General features: G+C 38.0%; 1 protein-coding gene across 1 annotated transcript in view; it reads right to left on the bottom strand.

The window, feature by feature from the left end:
- CSMD1 (CUB and Sushi multiple domains 1) overlaps nucleotides 1-24674 on the bottom strand; it is a 1848896-nt gene that overhangs the window by 1460951 nt on the left and 363271 nt on the right. Inside the window, exon 4 of the mRNA XM_088832674.1 lies at nucleotides 18461-18573. Coding sequence (XP_088688800.1) covers nucleotides 18461-18573 — 113 coding nt within the window. The remainder of the gene's footprint in view (nucleotides 1-18460; nucleotides 18574-24674) is intronic.

Below are 24674 nucleotides of genomic sequence, written 5' to 3'. Positions count from 1 at the left end.
CATGTTAAGTCCAGAATTCACGATAAAAATTTTGTTCTGTGACTTAACTGTTCTCACTGCTTCTTGGAATGACGTTTCTCAGAATTCCACGAAGCTGCATCCACCTTTCCTTAGTGAAGAGGTTCCCTCAACATCCTATTTAACTTGAAACTCAGTCTCTAGTCTGGCAATGCCTTCCCTGACCTGCGTGTGTCCACAACACTGGTCACTGTGTGATGTACTATGTATTTGTATTCTGTAGTCATTTATTAGTTCTCAACTGGAATTAAAAGGCAGCCTGGAGATTCTGCCGTTTAGTCTAATATTGTATATCTAACCTCTAGAAAATGTCCAACATAGAGTAAATGGCCAATGAATGTTAACAGAAAATGTTAATTTTATAAACAAACACAATAAATAAAGGTTTCTATTCTATCAACTTTAATATTGGCAATCTTGATTGTGTAGAAATCACCTAATTTAAATTTAACATAATTTGCTGCATAAGGTGTTGTAAATATGTTATAGACAACTTAATATTCCAAATTCTATAGTTGACAAAATCATCCCCAATTATAGCTTTTCATAGTTCTCTAAAATGGATTAATAAACATAGCATAGGTGGAAATCATTCAAGTTATGTGGAAATCATTGCAATTTAAATATCATTAGTATAAAGGAAATCAAAATCACTTTTGAAGATGATGATATAGAATGGGATGATTAGTTTTTTTAACTCATTAATGTCTATCACTTAATATATGTAAATGAGCCCATTCACACTGAGTCAGATTGCTGTAACGAAATCTGTGTTGTTATTTACATTATATTTTAAGTGCTATTTATACTATTGTTATTTATACTGTATCTTGCCTAAAATGATTATTTCATAAACGAATATGACAAACACAGATCATACCTCACTGCTGATATCCCTCCTCAGTTAGTCTATCTAGGGAAGGTGCTCTGAGTCCTAATTGCCCAGGGAGGGTCTGCCTCACTGAAGGTCAGTGTGTGAGTGAGTGAGAGTCGCTCAGTCATGTCCGACTCTTTGGAATTCTCCAGGCCAGAATACTGGAGTGGGTAGCCTTTCCCTTCTCCAGGGGATCTTCCCAACCTAGGGATTGAATCCAGGTCTCCCGCATTGCAGTCAGATTCTTTACCAGCTGAGCCACCAGGGAAGCCCAAGACTACAGGAATGGGTAGCCTATCCCTTCTCCAGGGGATCTTCCCGATCCAGGAATTGAACTGGGGTCTCCTGCAGTGCAGGCAGATTCTTTACCAACTGAGCTATCAGGGAAGCCGAAGGTCAGTATGTGGTAACACCCAAAGGCTATGCTCCAAAATCACTTATTCTAACCCGTAAAATGACCATCCAGTAAATTCAGTGATGAAGATGCTCTTTTTAAAAGGTCTTTTGAAGGTGGAAACATCTCCATTTGTTTGTCTTCCTATGCAGATGGGAGGCATCTTCTCCAGTAACGGCCTCAGTGTGTAGACCAGTGGGACCAGGCGGACCAGCCCTAAGATGGCCCGTCTTCTGGACCAAGGCCGTTGTGACCTTGACTGCACTTATCAGAGTGCGCCCAGATAAGACACCTGCATCCCTGGAGAATGGGGCATGCGTCCTGCTGCAAACGGACACAGGAAGCTGGGGAAGAGAACAGGGGGATAGAGCATTTTTTTTTCCTTAAAGTGGTATCCCAGGGACCCTAACCTAATGAGATCCTCCCTGAAAATTAATTTCTGCAGTCCCACCAAGCTTGGCAAACACAGCTCACAAAACCCTCTTGTGAAACTCACATGATCTTGGGGATATTAAAGGTGCTGCTGAAGAAGCAGCTTTCACTCTGGTTTTAACATCTTCTCAAGAAACTTATTTACCTTCATTTAATCTTGCATTTTCCAATCATTTCATTTTTCATCTAACATTTACCAAAATCCCACATGCAAGTTTTGCATGGAAAGGATTTATGTAAAAATTGCTCTGGCTTATAGACATGTATTTAATGATAAATATTAATACAAAGATGGGGAAGGTGGGGTAAGTGGAAGCAGGAAAAGTACATTTCTAAAGATAATATTTACTATCATTAAATATAAAAATTGAAAAACCCAATTGAGTTTTGGCTAGTAGTAAGTTATGATCTTACATTTAATACATAATTAATATTTATATTATACTATTTACATGTATTTACATTGTGTCTGCAGTACTAATATATATTTATATGATAATATTCATGTTTAAATTTTATTTGGATATGTTTAATATTATTTTGGTTAATGCTATTAAAAAGAAATTAAACTTGGAGAGCCGTAAGCAGGAGAATTCCATGGACAGAAGCGCTCGACAGGCTACAGTCCATGGAAGTGCAAAGAGTTGGACACAACTCAGTGACAAGCTAATTAACTAAAAGCAGGACTTAAACTAAGGAACCTTCTGTGACTAAACAAGACTCTAGTAACAGAAACAGTGGCACTGCCTCTGTATGAGACACGCCTCTAAGCAGCGTACACTAAACTCACTAATTCTTCTGAGTAGCCTATGATGGCGTTAATTCTGTTGTTATTATGGCTTTAAAAGGTGGAAGCTGAGGCAACAAGGGGTTAAATAGTTTATGCAAGGCAAGAAAGAGTAATAAAACTGGGGTCAGAACAGTGATAAAAAGTACTAAGACTGGAGGTGATCTATTGCAGAGCCCACAGAGTGTAAGCACAGACCGCACCACCTCTCTCATCAGTGCTGCCCTGGTAGAAAGATGTCCCTCAGAAAAAGCACCTTAGCTCTCTGCACTCCCCAGCCAACAGCTAATATCCGGAAGGCACCCCCACTTCAGACAAGACAATGCAACACAAGGTGCCTTACTCAAAGGAGGGTTTTGGTCTTTTAGTCCCTCAAACTGATGCTTTTCCATGGACTGGGAATGCTTAGCTTGGAAAAGACAAGTGAAAAAAAAATGATACTATCTTAATAGCCTGAAGGAACTGCCACCTAGTTTCACACAATAGTTTCTTGCTTCTCCATATTCTCAGAGTAGAAATTGTGTCAGTTCTGGCCCCAGCCACCCGCTAGTTGTGTGAGCACGACTGCTACAGTGCTTAGCTTCAGTTTTTCATGAGGATCTGATGAGGTTAGGGTCCTTGGGATACCAGTTTATCGATTCTCTGTATTGTATCAGGATGGTTTAAAAAAGTTGAGATCATGTAAAACAGCTAGCAGCTAAGTGAATAAATGTAATATAAACAGCAGAAACCATTCCCCTGGATACATAATAACATGACACAAAACATCAGGGTTTTGTTGTCATTGCCGTTGTCGATGATGATGATCAAAAAGAAGCACACGGACAGAGCTCTGCAGGGCATCACACGATCCCTGTGCAAGACACACAGCCCTTCTCATTGGGAAGCTCCACACGGCAGGATGCATCGCTCTTGTTTCTCACAAAATCATGCTTAGAGTTTGCACAAGACCAGACACATAAAAAAAGCTTTAGATGTGTCTGAGTTCAGTTTGGTGCATGATCATACATGAAAGCTCCAGGCTGGAGGGGTGGGTGTCTAGAGACTCACCTGAAAAGGCAGACACCCTGGAGATCAGAAACATCTGGGGTTATTTTCAGGGCCCCCCAGGCAGCGCTCTTGGAGAAGCCCTCCATTGCTCTCCATTAGCATTCTGAATCATGCCTCATGTTCTGCTGGCCTGCTCCATAACAGGCATGCCTGTGACCAGGCAGAGGGCAATTCATCTCGACCGGCTTCTATGAGAACTGGTGGCTGGAAACAATGCCAGCGATTTTATTTTTGGTCTATTAGTAAAATGACAGCACTAATTCACTTCACAGAGGAACCAAACAGCTGTCAGATGGCAGTGAGCAGAGCGGTGCCCGTATTACAATTTAGCTGTGCTGAGTCGGATGTTCTCACTGGCGCCAATTTGCACCGTAAAGTGTCCCCACCTTCCCAGGGTACCGGGACATACATCACATGCTTTTCCTTGGAGGGTACAACGAGAGATGATACAGGCCTCCACTGGTTAACTTGCCACAATTAAAACACCAAAGTTTAAGGAAATATATGTGACAATGCATGTTCTAAGAAAATTATATCTTAAACTAAAAATAAAACAATTTTCCCAGAAACATGAAAATTGTCTATCAGCAGCCACCTCTAACAAAATTTCTATTAATTTCTCTGGGCATGGATAAGATTTAAGTAGGAACTTGAAATGGTTGATATTACATTTTACACTAAGAAGTTTAAGGAAGACCTTTGGGGTTGAAATCAAAGCATGAAGCCTGTCAACACAGGAGCTTCTGAGTACAAAATACACACAAAAAGGAATCTTGGAAAGCTGGGACTTCACACTGCACGAACTGCAGACACTATTGCTGCTGTGTCGTACACACACAGATACAAAGGTAAACCTTGCAAACAAGCTCTGTGTGCAAACAACAGACAATGCAGTGAGTGCCCACTTAACAAGGACTGGATTCACTGAGGCTCGCGCCTGAGTCACCCTGTGCTGGACTCGGGTAACTATCAAAGTTGTCTCACTTGTTCCATCCATCGATTGTCAGCCTTCTGCAGAGTCCACTTACATTTTTGACTGGGCATTGAGAAAATGGGTTACATAAAAAGCAAAACTGACACAGGAAAAGAACAGCTGACTTCCCAAGGAGAGGAAAGAACTCTGACTTTCCCGTAGGTCAGGGTCCTACACGGTGGCTGCCTATCTTTGTTAATAAAGCTTTATTTATTAACTTTATCAAGCCATGCAGAGTGACAATCACCCTCACATTATATCAGAAGAACTGAATACTTGGGCAAAGATCAAACTGCAAAGCCACAAATATCTACTTTCTGGCCTTTGACAGAAAAAGCTGTCCAGTTCCCTTTAGAGGGACCACACCTAATCCCAGCTCTTCTCTGCCTCTAGAGGTCAAAACTTGGAAAACTGCTGTCTCTCTATAGGAATAAAGGACTTACTCATAAAGCGTTAAGGATTAAATGAAAATTAAAATATGATAAAGTATTTTTTATTATAAACCATTAATATGACTCTAAGGTTTAATAGGCTACATGGCACCTTATATGAAGTTTGTTGAAAGAACTTTTAAATATATTAAATGTGGCTAATATACCACCTGAAGAATATTATAAATGTTGTGTTTCATTGTAATGTTGTATCTCATTATTGCTTAAATAGAGAGAGAAAATTGTATCTGTTTCATTGTTGCTGTTGTTGAATCACTAAGCCATGTCTGACTCTTGGCGACCTCATGGTGTACAGCACTCCAGGCTCCCCTGTCCTCCACTATCTCCTGGAGTTGTCTCAAATCCATGTCCACTGAGTCAGTGATGCTATCTAACCATCTCATCCTCTACTATTCCCTTCTCCTTTTGCCTTCAAGCTTTCCTGGCATCAGGAAGTCTTCCAATATTTATTTTATCCAGTAGTTTATAAGTGAAATGATTCAATTTTTTAAAACCTCAGTCTAAATGTATAAGCATTAATTATAACCACATGCTAACTAGTTCCTTTGACTTAGTGAACTTAAATACAAAAATAATTTGCTATCACTACACTAAGATAAAAACCCATAGTTACTCTTGTGATTCATGCATCTGAGTTTTCCTTCCAAAAAAACAAGTAAATATGTAAATTTTGATACACATGTCAGAATTGTGGCATATGGGAAGATTTTGAGCAAGTGTGAAAGTCTTAAAAAAAAGATGCTGAATGTTGAAACCCCAATTTTATTTGTTGAGATGGATAACACATCCAGATCTAAAACGTGTTCCATCGTATTCCTGCACAAAATCTCCCATTTGCTACCCTCCCACACCCAGGCGGAACTGCAGGAGAAAACTCAGATGTCCCCCGCACACCAGATGTCCACTTACCCACCCTCCTCTCCTTCCAAAATGTGGTTTTCCATTCCATTATCTTAATATTTAAAAGCATATTTTAAGAAAAGTGGATGTACGCTTGGAAAAACAAAATTAACACTTAGAAGATATATGATTAAAATGACTACTGCATCTTAACAGGAGCTATACAAATAAACTCATGTTGTAAATTGACATGCCCAAGGCTAGTCTACTTTTGTTAAATGGTGTATTTTTTGTTTGTTTTATTTTTTAACTCCTGAGGATAAGAAAGAAATATAAGGTCATATTTTAAAAGAACCAATGTCAAGGATGTCTGCGAGGAAGCAAGTAGAACATACAGGCAATGACTAGAAAGGGCATTTCACCCTCTGCTGTCACAAGGGGAAGTGTTTGCAGCCCACAGTCTCCACTATGAGGTTTTAGAAAAAAATATTTAAATACAAATAAATGAAAATACAGTGGAGAATGCAAATAAATGAAAAAATACTGCCTTTCATTACTTGAATGTTCACTTTCATTTCTGTATCTTATTCTTTTGGTTAATACTTCAGTTCAGTTCAGTTCAGTTCAGTCGCTCAGTTGTGTCCGACTCTGAGACCCCATGAATCACAGCACGCCAGGCCTCCCTGTCCATCACCAACTCCCAGAGTTCACTCAAACTCATGTCCATCGAGTCGGTGATGCCATCCAGCCATCTCATTCTCTGTCGTTCCCTTCTCCTCCCGCCCCCAATCCCTCCAAGCATCAGAGTTTTTTCCAGTGAGTCAACCCGTCACATGAGGTGGCCAAAGGATTGGAGTTTCAGCTTTAGCATTAGTCCTTCCAATGAACACCCAGGACTGATCTTTAGAATGGACTGGTTGGATCTCCTTGGAGTCCAGGGGACTCTCAAGAGTCTTCTCCAACACCACAGTTCAAAAGCATCAATTCTTCTGCGCTCAGATTTCTTTACAGTCCAACTCTCACATCCATACATGACTACCGGAAAAACCATAGATTTGACTAGATGGACCTTTGTTGGCAATGTCTGCTTTTTAATATGCTGTCTGAAGTGAAGTGAAGTTTTTCAGTCATGTCCGACTCTCTGCAACCCAGTGGACTGTAGCTTACCAGGCTCCTCCATCCATGGGATTCTCCAGGCAAGAATACTGGAGTTGGTTGCCATTTCCTTCTCCAGGGGATCTTCCCGACCCAGGGATCAAACCCAGGTCTCCTGCATTGGAGGCAGACGCTTTAACCTCTGAGCCACCAGGGAAGCCCAATATGCTGTCTAGGTTGGTTATAACTTTTCTTCCAAGGAGCAAGCGTCTTTTAATTTCATGGCTGCAATCACCATCTGCAGTGATTTTTCAGTCCAAAAAAATAAAGTCTGTCACTATTTCCATTGTTGCCTGATCTATTTCCCATGAAGTGATGGGACCGAATGTCATGATCTTAGTTTTCTGAATACTGAGTTTTAGCCAACTTTTTTTTTTCACTCTCCTCTTTCACTTTCATCAAGAGGCTCTTTAGCTTATTTTTGTTTTCTGCCATAAGGGTGGCATCATGTGTATATCTGAGTTTATTGACATTTCTCCTGGCAATTTTGATTCCAGCTTGTGCTTCATCCAGCCTGGCATTTCGCATGATGTACTCTGCATATAAGTTAAATAAGCAGTGTGACAATATACAGCCTTAACATACTCCTTTCCCGGTTTGGAACCAGTCTGCTGTTCCATGTCCAGTTGCACAAAGGAGTGAAATAAACAATTAAAATGGTAAGTAATGACTGATTATAGAACATTCACAAACACGTAGTATAATTTTATATGATGCTCTTTCAAGTTTTTCAATAAAATCTATGGCTTATTTTGTTGAAACTAACAATAAATCCATGATTGATTTGTCTTCATGATGATAATTCAAGTTTTATCCTATGTACTCACTCATCTCCCAAGACTTTTCTCTTTATTGTTGATCTTTTGCAATAATATCTTGGGTCATAGACAAGTTGCAACCTCAGAATATGAATCGTATACAGGTCAATATCATATATATAATTCAGAAGAGATTATATTCAGTTGGCCAAAAGTTAGCCAACTGGACTTTTTGGCCAAACAGAAAATTACAGTTTCTCCCTACACTTAAAGAAAGTAACTTTAAAAAGAGGAAACAAATTGTCAATAAAGTTGGAGATTTTTAAAGTTAACACATTCTTTGAAAAATGTGCTTAGACTTTGCACTACAGATGTTTCTTTGATATTCAGTGACCCACTAACCTTCGCTAGAAGAGTCTCAGAAACAATAACAAATTTACATGGTAATTGCAAAGTCGGAAATGAACCCTGAATTGCCTGTAGACTGAGTTGAAAACTTTGCACCTAAACAAATATTTCTATTTCTGTCATTTGAGCAGGCATTTGGCATTAATTCCACTGTGTATCAGACAGTGAAGCATCTGCTTGAAGCTTAACTTTTGTACAGGGCTACCAGCCGACTATAGTTCATATAATTTCCATTTCTCTCCCAAAAGGACCTGAAGAGGAAAGGCAGGTCTCCTTCCCTAAAACTAATTTTGATTTATCAAATTGTAATATATTTTTGTCCTAATTTATAATGTGCATTTCTAGCATTATTGGATCTTTTTTGATTTCAGCCCATGGATGATTGTATACTTTTCTTTTTATAGTTCAAATAAATCTCATTCTTAGTCATCTCCTTCTATAACCAGAAGCTAGAGTAAAAATGTAACTTTACCTTTCCTCAGTGACCTCTTTGTATTAATATATTCTTCTTACTGTAGACTAAAGACTAAATAAATCAACCACAAAACAAGAGCAAAACTGCCTACCTAGTTAAGAAAAAAATTCTGACATTACACAGTGTACAACTTGCCAGCTAGTCCTAAAAGCAGAAAGAGCCACTCACCACTACACCAGGGATGAATCTGTTTTTTGCACTTTCACTTGAAAGACTCCTTTTTTTTTAAGCTGAAGAAACACAATGCACAAAGAAGTTGGGATAGAGGTAGACAAAGGTGTCCCAAGAATAAGACAGCACGAGGGGAAATGAGCATAAAATGAGACAGTCTTAAGCAGTGAAGAAGACTCTGTAATTCCCAATTTAGAAGAAATAACCACCCACTGCACTTACTGAGGTCATTCTCTGTGCAAGTATTGCAGAGCCGGAAGAATAAATTAGAAGTGTTGTATATCAAGGACAGAGCTATGTGGTATAAAGACCTCAGCTTCTCTAGATCTTGTAACAATTTCAAGGTTGGAATTTTATAAATGAAGGATTTGATACAGTAAGGGCTTAAGTAATTTATCCAATGGTCATACTCAGTGATTGAGAAGCTGGCTTGAACCCACACTCAGAATCTGTGTACCACCCACATGTAAACATTTAAGAAATTAATTTTGCCAACCTTCCCATTTCGAGTAGCAGGATGGTAGGAAGCCAAGACCTGAGGGTGTTTAAATAGAGAGGTCATCTAATTTCTAGCATATTGAGTGGCTCATTAAGGACCAATGATAGCCAAAAAAGAGAATTTTAAGAAAAAAATCATACAATCTCATTATTTTTGCTTATAAGTTTCATTTTAAATAATAATTAATTACTACTGTGATTCATGGGGTCGCGGAGAGTCGGACACGACTGAGCGACTGAACTGAACTGAACTGAACTGACACCCAAACCACCCTGAACATGTTTTATTTCATCTAAATAATGATCACTTTTCTCCCACATTATCTGAGATTACTTATTGCCAAACACAATATGCATATTAACTTGGGGCAACTTGTCTATGACACAAGATATCATTGCAAAAGATCCACACACAAAAAAAGAAAAGTCTTGGGAGATGAGTGGGTACAAAGGGTAAAACTTGAATTATCATCATGAAGACAAATCTTAAGAAACACAAATACAATTACACTATGGGAGGTGAAGTATTGACCAACCCTTCCTTTGTTATTGAACAGCAATACTGAGGATGTCTTTTCTGTGGAATTTATTTACCTTTTATTAAGTCCCTTTTAGATAGACCACTATTTCCATGCCAGTGTTGGCTTTAGAACCCATGAACTCAGCCATTTGAAAATGATACGGAATTACTTAAAATTACCTGGCCCACTTGATATTTTATTTCCATGTACGACCCAGAGATTCATTTAAGGATATCCATTTCTAGCATACTCTACATGTTTTCCCCTTTACTAGGTTCATTACTTGATTTTTTTAAATACCCACTGCAACAAGCTACATAACTCAATAATATAGAGAAAAACCAAGCTATTCATCTTCTTAAGTATTTCAATCACTCCCACATACATGTTTATTAACAGTTCAGGTATCCTCCTGTATTTTTTTGGGTACTCATAGGGGCTTATGCTATACAAATATATGGATGATGGATACACATACACACACACGTGTGCATACACACATATACAAGAACATTTAAAAGTTATTTTCTACAAAATCAGATTATACTGCATTTTTCCACTTTCTTGCATCATGAATGTCCCCTTAAGTCAATACACATATGACTAAAACTATTTGAACAGTACCAAATGCTTTAAAGAAAATAATTTCTTAGGATAATGTCTGAAGATAAATTGTGCATGATGATATAAAGAGTGTGACTGTGTACAGTGTGTGTGCATGCACTGGTGTCTCACCAGGGAAAACGACTAACTTAATATCACTAAACAGGTCCCACAGTAGAATTTATGATCTTGGTGGATCACTGCTATCCACTCTTACTGAATCAGAAACTGGATTTTCTAGTACACAGAGAACAAAATCATCTCTCAAGGGAAAACATATTAAGTTCACAGAACACATAAAATCAAAATGCCAAATTAATAGACTACAATTCACAGGAACCAGATCATCCACACTGACAGGACAGCCCTAGTCCACCCCAGATTCAAGGCCCATCTATGAAGCCCAACTATAACCCGGTATCAGAATCAAAACAACAGAAGTAAGAGATAAGCAGCAGAAATCAGGTTAAGGAACATTTGATGCCTCGGGGTAGCAGAGCTAATATTATCAACCATTACGACCTTTATGTAAGTTATGAAACAACTGAGACCTTGGTGAAGTCTATGAAAGGTTTCCTGTGGAAAAAACACACACACACATACAAAGCTGTGCATCCGTTCAGGTCTTCCTGCTCTGAACCAACATCTGATTGACCTAGTTGAACTTTGAGAAAGTCACTACTTCTCTCCTATCTCTGCACTTTTTGTAGATGTTAGTGTTCATGTTACTAACAGGAATAATTAATTTCAAGTGCCATTCCAAAACCTTTGAAGAGTGGTCCTATTGTGCCTATGGCTGAAAGAAAAGAGAGAAAGTGATTCACTCAGTCGTGTCCTATTCTTTGCGACCCCATGGACTGTAGCCTACCAGGCTGCTCCCTCTATGGGATTTTCCAGGCAAGAGTACTGGAGTGGGTCGTCCTTTTCTTTTCCAGGGGATCTTGCCGACCCAGGGATCAAACCCAGGTCTCCCGCATTGTAGTCTGAGCCACCTACCTGAACACCCTGCAAATCAAAAACAAAAGAGGGACAAGGCTCTGGCATCCAAGCCTCAGGGAGGACCGACGTGAGGACTGCCCGCTTTGCTGTCCACCACCAGGGGAAGTGTGTCCTCAATAAGTTACGTCCTCACCTGGGTTCACCAGCCTAGAGGACCTAACAGTCAAAAGGAAAGTAATTCTAGACGCTTCCGCTTCGTTTTAGCCTCAGTAATTGTTATAAATCCAAAGTAATGGTAAAGCATTGGCTAATGGACAGCTAACTGCTGTTCCTCCACCTTCACTTTCTTCAAGTGGAAATGCTTCTCTCCTGCCAGGTGGGTCATTCACGTTCCACGCTTTAATTCAGGTTGAGTTTGGATAATCACTTCAAGGGAGAAATAAATCAGTGCTGACATCCTAAATAAAGCTTTGAGCTTGAAGGGTAATAATCTAGCTGTTCTTTCTAAATCCAGATCCATGGATGTTAAAGGAAAGAAAATTCTACTTGAGGGATGTGTCAGAGGGAAATGCCAAATGCATTCAGGGAACAAGAAACACTCTCAGTGAGAAGCCCCGCCCACCACGGAGTTAATTACCTAATGACGCTGGAATGAAAGGTCTGCCCTGCCGCCAAGATTCACATTTCCCTGGTGAAAATCTAAGTAGTTTATGAACACGAAGCCCATTCTCTACCCCAAAATAAATCCATAATAAAGGAAATCAATCCATTTAAGTTTTCACAGGTTTAACTGAATGGCCTATATGGAGTCCATTATTTTTTAAAGAAGAAATGCTTGAATATGTAGTGGGTCATCAAAACTCTTTGTCTTTAAACCATTGAAAGGCGCTCAGTCGTGTCCGACTCTTTGCGACCCCGTGGACTACACAGTCCATGGATTCTCCAGGCCAGGATACTGGAGTGGGTAGCCTTTCCCTCCTCCAGGGGATCTTCCCAACCCAGGGATCGAACCCAGGTCTCCCACATTGCAGGCGGACTCTTTACCAGCTGAGCCACCAGGGAAGCCCCCTTTAAACCATTAGAGTTTATTTTTTGGGAGGTGTCTGTGTGTGTTTTAGAAACTTCTAGATAAGAAGATATGTTAACCAAAGAGAAAATCAAATTCCTATCAGCTAACTGTGACACCTATTATCAATTCTCCTTTTGGGTTTTGAGGGTAAGAAATTTGAACTACTGGATGTAATTAAGGTAGGGCTGAGTGAAGAATTTTTATCGAATGATATTTTTAAATACTTACTTACAGCCACATGTCAAGTATTGAAATCTTTCCTTGGAGCTCCCACTGCCCTCAAGGATGCAAACAAAATGACCACAAGAGAGGACGTAACAGGTGCCCTCTAACTACTCGGGGGAAAGCTGCTGCAAGAATTCAGGATTCAATTAATCCACATTCTTCCACTTCCATCTATACACATTTCAAGCACTTCAATCATGATTTAAAAGCTAAAATGTGATGAAATTGTAAAATGGAAGCATTTGCAAATGAAAGTGCTTCTGACTGTTTACCTGTCCAGTGAGATGAATTCAGCCTTTCTGAGGATCCCACAGAGGAAGAGTTCTATCTCAGGGCTGGTACAACATTAACCTGACCCCCCGACTGCACTGCCAGCCCGAGAGACCACACTCCAGGCCTACCAGGAGCCCTGAGTACAAACCAGGGAGCGTCCCACAGTTCTTACGGATGGAAAGCTGTTGTCCTCCACACTTTTGCCCATAAGTCTTCCTCACTCAGAAAGACCCCCCAGTGACCCATCTTCCTTGGAGAACCTGTATTCAATGACTGATACAAAGTCGGCATTTAGCACTTGCATTCTTTAAACACTTGGCGGTACAGCTTAAGTATTAACTCCATCATGATCTCTATCTGTCCCCATGTACATTGGCCTTCCCTCCTGCCCAATCACGTCAAGCACCAAAGCTAGTTATTAGAACCAACTGCACTGTGTTCTACTGAATTTTGTCATTTTTGCCTACTACTCCTTCAGAAAAAACTCCATTCTCATCATCATCTTTGTATTCCTAACATTTAGCTCAGTACTGAGTCTCTGGTAGATACTCAATAAAAGCATAATAAGTAAATGAAAGAGAATGCGTAAATCTGTGTCCATTTAATAAGGATATACATATATGCTCCATGCATATATAGTGTGTGTATATACATATATACACATATGCATATATATGTATAAGCGTGACTTAGTGTATACACATATGTGGAAACATGCAATTTTGATGTATTTCCATACATGTAAACAAATATTATATCAGAGAAGACACAGTACATGGTTAAGAAAGACAACATCTGGAAATAGGCAGATTGGTGTTTAATTTTCCCCCTTCACTATTTAGTAGCTATAAGGTATTGACAAACTAAGTTACTATACATCACTACTTCATTTTCTCTGTCCAGTAATATTAGGTAATTTTGCTGTGCTTATGGGAATCTTGAAGATTTAATAAGAAAATGTATATAAGAATTTATACCATTTTAGGTGCATCTGTTCATCCATGCATTCATCCACCTGTCTGCCTATTTATTATGTATAGACCTGCCTATCATCTGTCTTAACTATGGAATATCTATCTATCCTTTTCATCTGGCTACCTATGTCTCATTCACTTATTTACTATCTATCCACAGAGAAACAGATACCTTAACGAGGACATAATGTTATAATCAATAGAATGAATAATCTTAAGACAAAAAATTATTGAAAGAGCAGAATTTCTCTAGAATAGAATTTTATAACCCGAGGGAGTTTCTTTAAGCATGTTTGTGGGCAACTGTTTTTTATCACTCCATCTAATGTGTTACTTTGTATGCAATACAGTTTCCTGCCATGAGCCAATCTTTGCAATTTAGTAACGTCAAATTCTTCTTCACTCTGCCGGTGGTATGTTTTCTAAAACGGTTTTTAAACTGTCAGATTCTTATAGATTTCAAGCATTTCAATGTATTTTAAGACCAATATATTCAAATATGGCACCATGGGAAGGTGAGATAAATGTTGAATGTGTAAAATTAGTATTTTATAGACAAAATATTTGACTGTCTACGATTGTGGTTAATTGTTTTCCCTTTTTAACTACCATATCACCCAGATTTTTAAAGAAATCTTTTAAGAAAATAGATTCTTACCATTTCTATTTGGTTGGCCTTAGACAGGAATCCAATTTAACCTTCCTTTTACCTCAAACAATTACAGCAAAAGTAATTTCTGTGGTAAAATGTGCATAAAATTTCTGTTCCAATTTATTAAAAAATGAAGTCATCCCATGGATAAAACCTTGGGCAATTTGGTTTCCAATCAATAGAATTGCCCTACACTATCAAGAAATATTCTACAGAAGAAAAATATTAATTTTAGTCAGTACACATTGGACTCAATTTGAATCACAGAATTGGGGCTTTCTATTTAAATGCAGCTTGTATAATATATAGAAATTCTTTTTACACAAATACTAGAGTATAAAAATATGATAAAGAAAGAAACTTATTTTACCTGCAAATATATCTTAAAAGTCAATCTAAATTGTTGTAAACAATTGGTAAAAAAAAAAAAAAAAAACTAAACTAAATTTTAAAATATAACCAATACTAAAATTATTGAAAGCTAATGTATGAAAAATTACCAATTCATGAAACATCTGAAATGATATTCAGGATGTGCATTAATGAGAGAAGTGTCACTTAAAAATAAATTAGATTTCAGAACCAAAAACTGGGAGTAAAAGTATTTTCATCATACATTCACTAGTGTTTCTAATATTTAGTTCACTTTGTCACTAGTAAGACAAAATATTAGAACAGAGAAGATTTGCCTTTTAAAAAGTGAAACAAATAAAATCATCAGAGTGACAGGTTCATTGGGGCACAATTCTAGATTGTCACGTGTCACTAAATGGATTTGTTCTTTGTCCTTAAATCTCATGACTGCCTTGTCACACATTTGTCATGGTACAATATCTGTTGTGTCTTGACATGCCATGTAAAGTTTCTGACCTCCTGGAAGATTTTTTTCTTAAATCATAAATAAATGTGATGATACCAATAATTTTATTTCAGTAACTGAGATCTTGATGAAAAAAGTTGGAAGGTAGAAAAAAATGAATGTTATTTATAAACCTAAGGCTTAAATATTGGACAAGCATAGGAATATTGATAGTAATTCATTTCATTGTAAATTATGTGTAATCCCAGTGTATTTGTTATAAATTTACCAAATAAAATCATACAAATTCTTTGGCTGGTCATGAAGAATAATGTTCAGTGACAGAACTAGGAAATATAACTTTATAAAATACCCTATTAAAGTAGTAGCTTCAATTTTATTATTCTATGTTTATGAGTTAAAATATGTTGATTTCATCAACAATCCATGAACTTACCCACTACTTAAAAAGCTAATTACTATATGTGAATAATATTAGTAAGACATGTATAAATATCTCCATTTAATTTTCAGGGTTAAATTCAATGACTGAACACATTAATTAGAATAATTTAATTTACTGCTTCCATACTCCTTAGGTAGCTTAATATCTCCATGTATGAATAATAATTTATGTAAATAGTACTTATCCCAAAGTACTGTCAGCAAACTATAAAGTCCAGTGCCCAGATTAAGTCCAGGTTAAGATTATTACTAAGCCTATCTTGTGTAGACAGATTTTTTTTTTAAGTTTGGGAGATTTTCTCCCAATTCAACAAATAAATATAAAAAAAAATTAAACACAAATCTGGAAAAACTGGTAATTATTTAAGAACTAGAGAAAAAACTGAAGCTGATTTAGCATTAAAATTTTAATTCACTTATTGTATTATTTGATTTATATTAATTACTTGGAAGACAGTGTTGTCAGTATAAAAACAAGTGGGATTCGATGTTACAACTTTAGATATTTTTCTGACTTATTGGTTATGCTTAATATTATATCTGAATAGGTGTATCTGAATATTTTATACACTGTTCTCAATATAAATCTCACTTTTTCCCATGACCATTACATTGGTAAGTTATAGCTGTGTATAAATTTCCTGTGTGAAATGATATTGATAAACCAGCTGATAGTTACAAAGTTTTAGTCTCTTCTGCAAAAATTATCATCTTTAATCTTCTATTTAGACTGCAATTAAATTTATTTCAACAGATAACACAAATTTATTTTATCAGTTGATCTGTAAGCTAATAAAAATATTTTACAAATAAAGATATTGCACATTTTATGATTTTTATTTTGCTAACAAAGCACTTTTATCTTAATGCTTTGCTTTCAAAATAATGAGTTGTACTTACTTGTAAATGTCAGACTATATTGTAATGCAACTATTGAAAACAAAAATTTCAAACATCTTCACACAACAACATTAAAAAAAATGCATTTAACTCGTGGCTCTGTTTTTCTCATCATTTTTCCAGTTTTGTTGATAACTCATAAATATTTTCCCAACAGAGACAATCTCACCAATCATTTTTCACTATGCCATGATCACAACCACAAACACCACCACCAACAGCCCAGAAAGATTCAGTTTAATTACTCATTTGGCAGTCACTCAGTGTCAGTAGAGTTCTGCAACATTTATCTTATGAAATTCACCAAAACACAGTATTAAGGATCAACTTTGTCATAAAGGGAAAGAAAACTGCCAGGGTTTCTAAAATGCTGAGGCATTACCCACCTTCTGAAATACCGTATGTGCTGACTGGACAAGTTCTGTTTCACAGTAGCTAGTACAGATTGCTTCAGAAACACTTTTGTATAGTCAAGTGAGAAAGAAATTATGTGAAGCTGGGGTATACAGGAAGTGGTGGATACAAGCAAATCTGAAAGCTAGTAGCACCTATTAACCTTGAACTAGCCTGTTACTCTTCCAAAGATTAAATGATCCCCAGGTAATCAGTAATGAGCTTAATGATAAGTTACTCTTTCAGGCAATGGATGCACATTTATATATAAAAGCAGTGACCTGGAAGAACTGGAGTCAGAGTTAGTATAAAATTCTAAGCATCATTCCACATAAGACTTTACTTAAATAAAAGGATGAATTGTTCTGTTTATATTCCTTTGCAAAGAGGACATTCTAACCTTGTATTTTCTGATAATTGCATAGTAGCTAAGTTCAGTTGCAAAAAGCATGTGTAGATTTTATCTTTTCAAGAAGAGTGATTTTTGCCAAAGTGTGTGGAGTACTGCAAAGAACACCCAGAGGTGACTTAATCCAGGAAGGCTCACTAAGTGAATACTGGATTGGGCCAACCCCACCCTATGTAGCTCTTTTCAGTTCGTGTGCTTCAGAATTTATGTTAAAAATACAAGATTCTGCGTTACACCTGAGAGAAAAATTAAAATACCTATGTGAAACAAGACTAAACAGACCCCAGCACTTATAGTTACCATATAGTAGTGCAATTTCCTAAAATTGAATATTTTGCAATCATGTTTATTATTCCCTCTATCAAAGGTTGAAATCTCTTTTATCTTCTTGAAATTTCTGTCCAAAACAGTCAACAATGACAGTGAGACCTCAAAGTCACTTCAGCACAAAGTCTGAAAGCACCAAAAAAGAAAAAGAAACACAACCCCCCCATGCCTTGCAAGCACCAAATGAAATCACTTTCTTCATTTGAAGTTTCAAATTTGACAACCAAAACTCATGTAATGAAATTCACTTTACCTAGGCATCAACTCTGAATATTACTGTCCAATAATTATTTTAAGAAAGCTTGTCTGCATTAAGATTGGAGAAAAGGAACACTGTCAATTAACAGCCTAAAGACTCGAAACTTCAATGCCACACATCAAAAGAAAACCATTCTTCCAATGAAAAAGCTCTAGCAACAAAGGAAAATTGCCAACACACGTGTTGTGCCAGAAATTTGAGCCATCACAGTAAATAGCATTCTCCCAGCATCAAAACACAAAAGTCAAACATTTGAACCATTAAAACCACCTCGGAAGTAACAGCTTTGGTTTGTGTGAACAACCTTCCTGGCCAGTGTGAAGTCGTCTGGACAGTGGGTGTGCATGGTGCATAGCAAGCATCTTACCTTCATACAGTGCTTTGAATCCCTGGGCACTCACGGCGAAGTCTGTCGTGAACCACAGAGTAAGGATGGAGCCGCTGCTGACGATGGAGGAAGGCAGCTGAAATCCCGATAACCTGAATTTCAAAAAGATGTGAATACAGTCAAAAAGTATGAACTTGTTTTTGAAGCTTATTTGATGAAGTCACTCAATTTTTCTTTCTACCATGGCCTATTTATTTGACATAAGTCATTGAACAATTACATTATCTGTATACCAGGTGTTGCCAGTTCATTGAAATGAAGTACATTCCAATACCAGAACTTGCTTATTTAAACAATTTTTGAAAAGATCCTTTGCTGAAGGAAATGTACAATACACCATTGCCTAAACATAATGATGAAACTTGAAATGATGCACTCAACCTTATACCTGCAACACAAATTAACATTCTATGCGCTTTTGAGTTTATTTTTCTAAGTGATCAGTGTGTTGTCACATGTCATCATTAATATGCTTATTGTTTACTATTTCCATATGATAGATCAGTTTCTCTTGAAAAGAAAACGTATACTAGTCACAGTATCAGAAATAAGAGTCAATGATTGTGTGGAACAAAGGTCAAACAAATTGGTTTTAATATTTGGTTTTCAAGACAGATTTTTTTTTAGATTGTAAGTTATATGTTTCAATTATCACTAAGTTGGGATACGTTTAGATAACATAATGATAAAGTCAGAACTCTGAAGGAGTGAACTAGTGAAATGATATGCACAATACTTTACAAATGAACAACTTTCAAAAGGCCAAAGAGATGTTTCATCAGTTTATATTTTACCTAAAGTTTGCTAATTAAGCAGTCTCTCTACAGGTACAGTCTGAACACAAACCTATGATTCACACAAAAAAAAACAACAAACAAACACATAACTTGAGCATTCATTCCTAGTAGGAGAAACTCTGTCCTGCCAGGAAGACTGTAGTATTAAACGCTTGATTACAATCACTGTAGTTGCAGAATCAAACCAGAAACTAATAAGAGAAAAATGAAAAGGCAATCGTCAGCTGCTAAACAGAACACTTCCAAATGATCCATGGATCAAAGAAGAAGCAAGGTAATTTTTAAAAATACTTGAAACCGAGTGAGAATACAAAATCCAAGATATCAAAATCAGCAGTGCTGAGATTGGAAGGAACAGCACTAAACACACAGAGAAAAGAGGGAAACTCTCATATTTGTAATCCACGTGCCCATCTCAAGAGCTTCGGAAAGGTACAGGGAAATAAACCAGCAGAAGGCAAAAAATTAAAAGCAAAAATATGTTGAAATGAAAACAGAAAAACAATGAAACAAAGCTTCCTCTTGGAAAAGATAAAGAAAATTAATAAATATAGCAGAAATGAACCACCCTGCTTCAAAAAAAAATGGGCAGAACAAGAAAAGACACAGATATCTAATATCAATAAAATAGCAGATATTACTTGAAACCACACAGGCATTTTAAATAATGCCATAAAAACTATAGCTATAAATTTGACAACTAAAATGAAACTTGTTACTTTCTTTAAACACACACAGGACAGCAACTTACTCAATGAAAGAGATCAATGTGAATAACCCTGTAACTATTAAAACTCCCCCAAAAGAAATGTCCAGGCCTGGGTGGTTTTACAGAGGAATTCTTTTGCCTGCCTTAAGAGTCATGGGCTCCAAAATCACTGTGGATGCTGACTGCAGCAATGAAATTAAAAGACGCTTACTCCTTGGAAGGAAAGTTATTACCAACCTAGATAGTATATTAAGCAGAGACATTACTTTGCCAACAACGGTCCATCTAGTCAAGGCTATGGTTTTCCCCATGGTCATGTATGGATGTGAGAGCTGGACTGGGAAGAAGGCTGATTGCCAAAGAATTGATGCTTTGAACTGTGGAGTTGGAGAAGACTCTTGAGAGTCCCTTGGACTGCAAGGAGATCCAACCAGTCCATTCTAAAGGAGATCAATCCTGGGTGTTCATTGGAAGGACTGATGTTGAAGCTGAAACTCCAATACTTTGGCCACCTCATGCGACGAGTTGACTCAATGGAAAAGACTCTGATGCTGGGAAGGATTGGGGGAGGGAGGAAAAGGGGATGACAGAGAATGAGATGGCTGGATGGCATCACCGACTCGATGGACATGAGTTTGTGTGAACTCCGGGAGTTGGTGATGGACAGGGAGGCCTGGCGAGCTGTGATTCATGGGGTCGCAAAGAGTTGGACACAACTGAGCGATTGAACTGAACTGAAGAGTCAATGTCTGATTCACCCTAAAATGGACTGGAATGGGTGAATTTAACTCAGATGACCATTATATCTACTACTGTGGGCAGGAATCCCTTAGGAGAAATGGAGTAGCCATTTTAGTCAACAAGAGTCCAAAATGCAGTACTTGGATGCAATCTCAAAAACGACAGAATGATCTCTGTTCGTTTCCAAGGCAAACCATTCAGTATTACGGTAATCCAAGTCTATGCCTTGACCAGTAATGCTGAAGAAGCTGAAGTTGAATGGTTCTATGAAGGCCTACATGACCTTTAAGAACTAAATCCCAAAAAGATGTCCTTTTCATTATAGGGGACTGGAATGCAAAAGTAGGAAGTCAAGAAAAACCTAGAGTAACAGGCAAATTTGGCCTTGGAGTACAGAATAAAGCAGGACAAAGGCTAATAGAGTTTTGCCAAGAGAACACACTGGTCATAGCAAACACCCTCTTCCAACTACACAAGAGAAGATGTTACACATGGACATCACCAGACGTTTGATACCAAAATCAGATTGATTATATTATTTGCAGCCAAAGATGGAGAATCTCTATACAGTGAGCAAAAACAAGACCGGGAGCTGACTGTGGCTCAGATCATGAACTCCTTATTGCTAAATTCAGACTTAAATTGAATAAAGTGGGGAAAACCACTAGACCATTCAGGTATGATCTAAATCAAATTGTTTATGATTATACAGTGGAAGTGAGAAATAGATTTAAGGGACTAGATTTGATAGACAGAATTCCTGATGATCTATGGATGCAGGTTTGTGACACTGTACAGAAGACAGGAATCAAGACCATCCCCAAGAGAAAGAAATGCAAAAAAGGAGAATGGTTGTCTGAGGAGGCCTTACAAGTAGCTGTGAAAGAAGGGAAGCGAAAACAAAGGAGAAAAGGAAAGATATACCCATCTGAATGCAAAGTTCCAAAGAACAGCAAGGAGAGATAAGAAAGCCTTCCTCAGCAAACAATGCAAAGAAATAGAGGAAAACAATAGAATGGGAAAACTAGAGATCTCTTCAAGAAAATTAGAGATTCCAAGGGAATGTTTCATGCAAAGATGGGCTCAATAAAGGACAAAAATAGTATGGACCGAACAGAAGGAGAAGATATTCAGAAGAGGTGGCAAGAATATACAGAAGAACTGTACAAAAAAGATCTTCACGACCCAGATAATCACGATGGTGTGATCACTCACATAGAGCCAGACATCATAGAATGTGAAGTCAAGTGGGCAATAGGAAGCATCACTACGAACGAAGCTAGTGGAGGTGATGGAATTCCAGTTGAGCTATATCAAATCCAGAAAGATGATTTTGTGAAAGTGCTGCACCCAATATGTCAGCAAATTTGGAAAACTCAGCAGTGGCCACAGGACTTGAAAAGTTCAGTTTTCATTCTAATCCCATAGAAAGGCAATGCCAAAGAATGCTCAACTGCAACTGCTACTGCTAAGTCACTTCAGTTGTGTCCGACTCTTAGCGACCCCATGGACTGCAGCCCACCAGGCTCCTCTGCCCATGACTACTGCACAATTGCACTCATCTCACACCCTAGCAATGTAATATTCAAAATTCTCCAAGCCAGGCTTCAGCAATATGTGAAGTGTGAACTTCCAGATGTTTAAGCTGGTTTTAGAAAAGTCATAGGAACCAGAGATCAAATTGCCAACATCAGCTGGATCATCGAAAAAGCAAGAGAGTTCCAGAAAAACATCTATTTCTGCTTTATTGACTATGCCAAAGCCTTTGACTGTGTGGATCACAATAAACTGTGGAAAATTCTGAAAGAGATGGGAATACCAGACTATCTGACCTGACTCTTGAGAAATCTATATTTAGGTCAGGAAGCAACAGTTAGAAGTGGACATGGAACAACAGACTGGTTCCAAATAGGAAAAGGAATATGTCAAGGCTGTATATCGTCACCCTGCTTATTTAACTTACATGCAGAGTACATCATGAGAAATGCTGGGCTGGAGGAAGCACAAGCTGGAATCAAGATTGCTGGGAAAAATATCAATAACCTCAGATATGCAGATGACAGTACCCTAATGGCAGAAAGTGAAGAGGAACTAAAGAGTCTCTTGATGAAATAAAAGAGGACAGTGAAAAACTTGGCTTAAAGCTCAACATTCAGAAAACAAAGATCATGGCATCTGGTTCCACTGCATAACTTCAGATAGATGGGGAAACAGTGGAAACAGTGCCTGACTTTATTTTTCTGGGTTCCAAAATCACTGCAGATGGTGACTGCAGTCATGAAATTAAAAGACGCTTGCTCCTTGGAAAGTTATGACCACCCTAGACAGCATATTAAAAAGCAGAGAAATTACTTTGTCAACAAAGTTCCATCTAGTCAAGGCTGTGGTTTTTCCAGTAGTCACGTATGGATATGAGAGTTGGACTATAAAGAAAGCTGAGCATCGAAGAATTGATGCTTTTGAACTGTGGTGTTGGAGAAGACTCTTGAGAGTCCCTTGGACTTCAAGGATTTCCAACCAGTTCATCCTAAAGGAAATCAGTCCTGGGTGTTCATTGGAAGGACTGATGTTGAAGCTGAAACTCCAACACTTTGACTTCCTGATGCACAGAGCTGACTCATTTGAAAAGACCCTGATGCTGGGAAAGATTGAGGGCAGGCAGAGAAGGGGATGACAGAGGATGAGATGGTTGGATGGCATCACTAACTCAATGGACATGAGTTAGAGTAAACTCTGGGAGTTGGTGATGGACAGGGAGGCCTGGAGTGTTATGATTCATGGGGTCACAAAGAATCGGACATGACTGAGTAGTAAACTGAACTGAAATGAAGTTCATAAAGATGGGATTCTAATCCAACAGGACTGGTGGCCTTATAAGAAGAGGACAAAAGAGAAAGTCTCTCCCTTTCCTTCCTCCACATACAAACGCTAAGATAAGGCCATGTGAGCACATAGCCAGAGGACAGGTGTCAGGAGGAAAGTAGTCATAAGAACTTTACCATACCTCACCCTCACATAGATTTTCATCCTCTAGAAATGCAAGAAAATGCATGTCTGTTGTTTAAGCCACCCAATCTATTGGCATTTTGTTGTAGCAGACCAAGCTAAGATATTCTGATCCCAATGACAGACAAAGGGAGAACAGAGAAAGAAAACAAACCAATATCCTTCATAGATACAGATGTGAAAATCCTTAACAAAATAAGAGAAAATAAAAGTAAGCAATATATAAGAATAATTATTCAACAAGACCAAGTAGGGTTTACTCCAGTGATACATACGCAGTTCAGTATTTGAAAATGTGAACTAGTACAGCCACTATGAAGAACAGTGTGGAGATTCCTCAAAAAACTGGGAATAGAACTGCCATATGATCCAGCAATCGCACTCCTGGGCATACACACCGAGGAAACCAGAATTGAAAGAGACACATGTACTCCAATGTTCATTGCAGCACTGTTTATAATAGCCAGGACATGGAAACAACCTAGATGTCCATCTGCAGACGAATGGATAAGAAAGCTTTGCAACATATACACAATGGAGTATTATTCAGCCATTAAAAAGAATACATTTGAATCAGTTCTAATGAGGTGGATGAAACTGGAGCCTATTATACAGAGTGAAGTAAGCCAGAAAGAAAAACACCAATACAGTATACTAACTCATATATATGGAATTTAGAAAGATGCAAATGATAACCCTGTATATGAGACAGCCAAAGAGACACAGATGTATAGAACAGTCTTGGGACTCTGTGGGAGAGGATGAGGGTGGGATGATTTGGGAGAATGGCATTGAAACACGTATGTTGTCATATGTGAAACGAATCACTAGTTCAGGGTCGATGCATGTTATAGGATTCTCGGGGCTGGCATGCGGGGATGACCCAAAGGGAGGATAAAGGGAGGAGGGAGGTGGGAGGGGGGTTCAGGAGGGGGAACTT

This window comes from Moschus berezovskii, chromosome 26, assembly GCF_049115385.1.
Source record: "Moschus berezovskii isolate FMDL1 chromosome 26, NW_MosBer_1.0, whole genome shotgun sequence".
Taxonomy (NCBI): domain Eukaryota; kingdom Metazoa; phylum Chordata; class Mammalia; order Artiodactyla; family Moschidae; genus Moschus; species Moschus berezovskii.
This window is presented reverse-complemented; position numbering and strand designations above follow the sequence as displayed.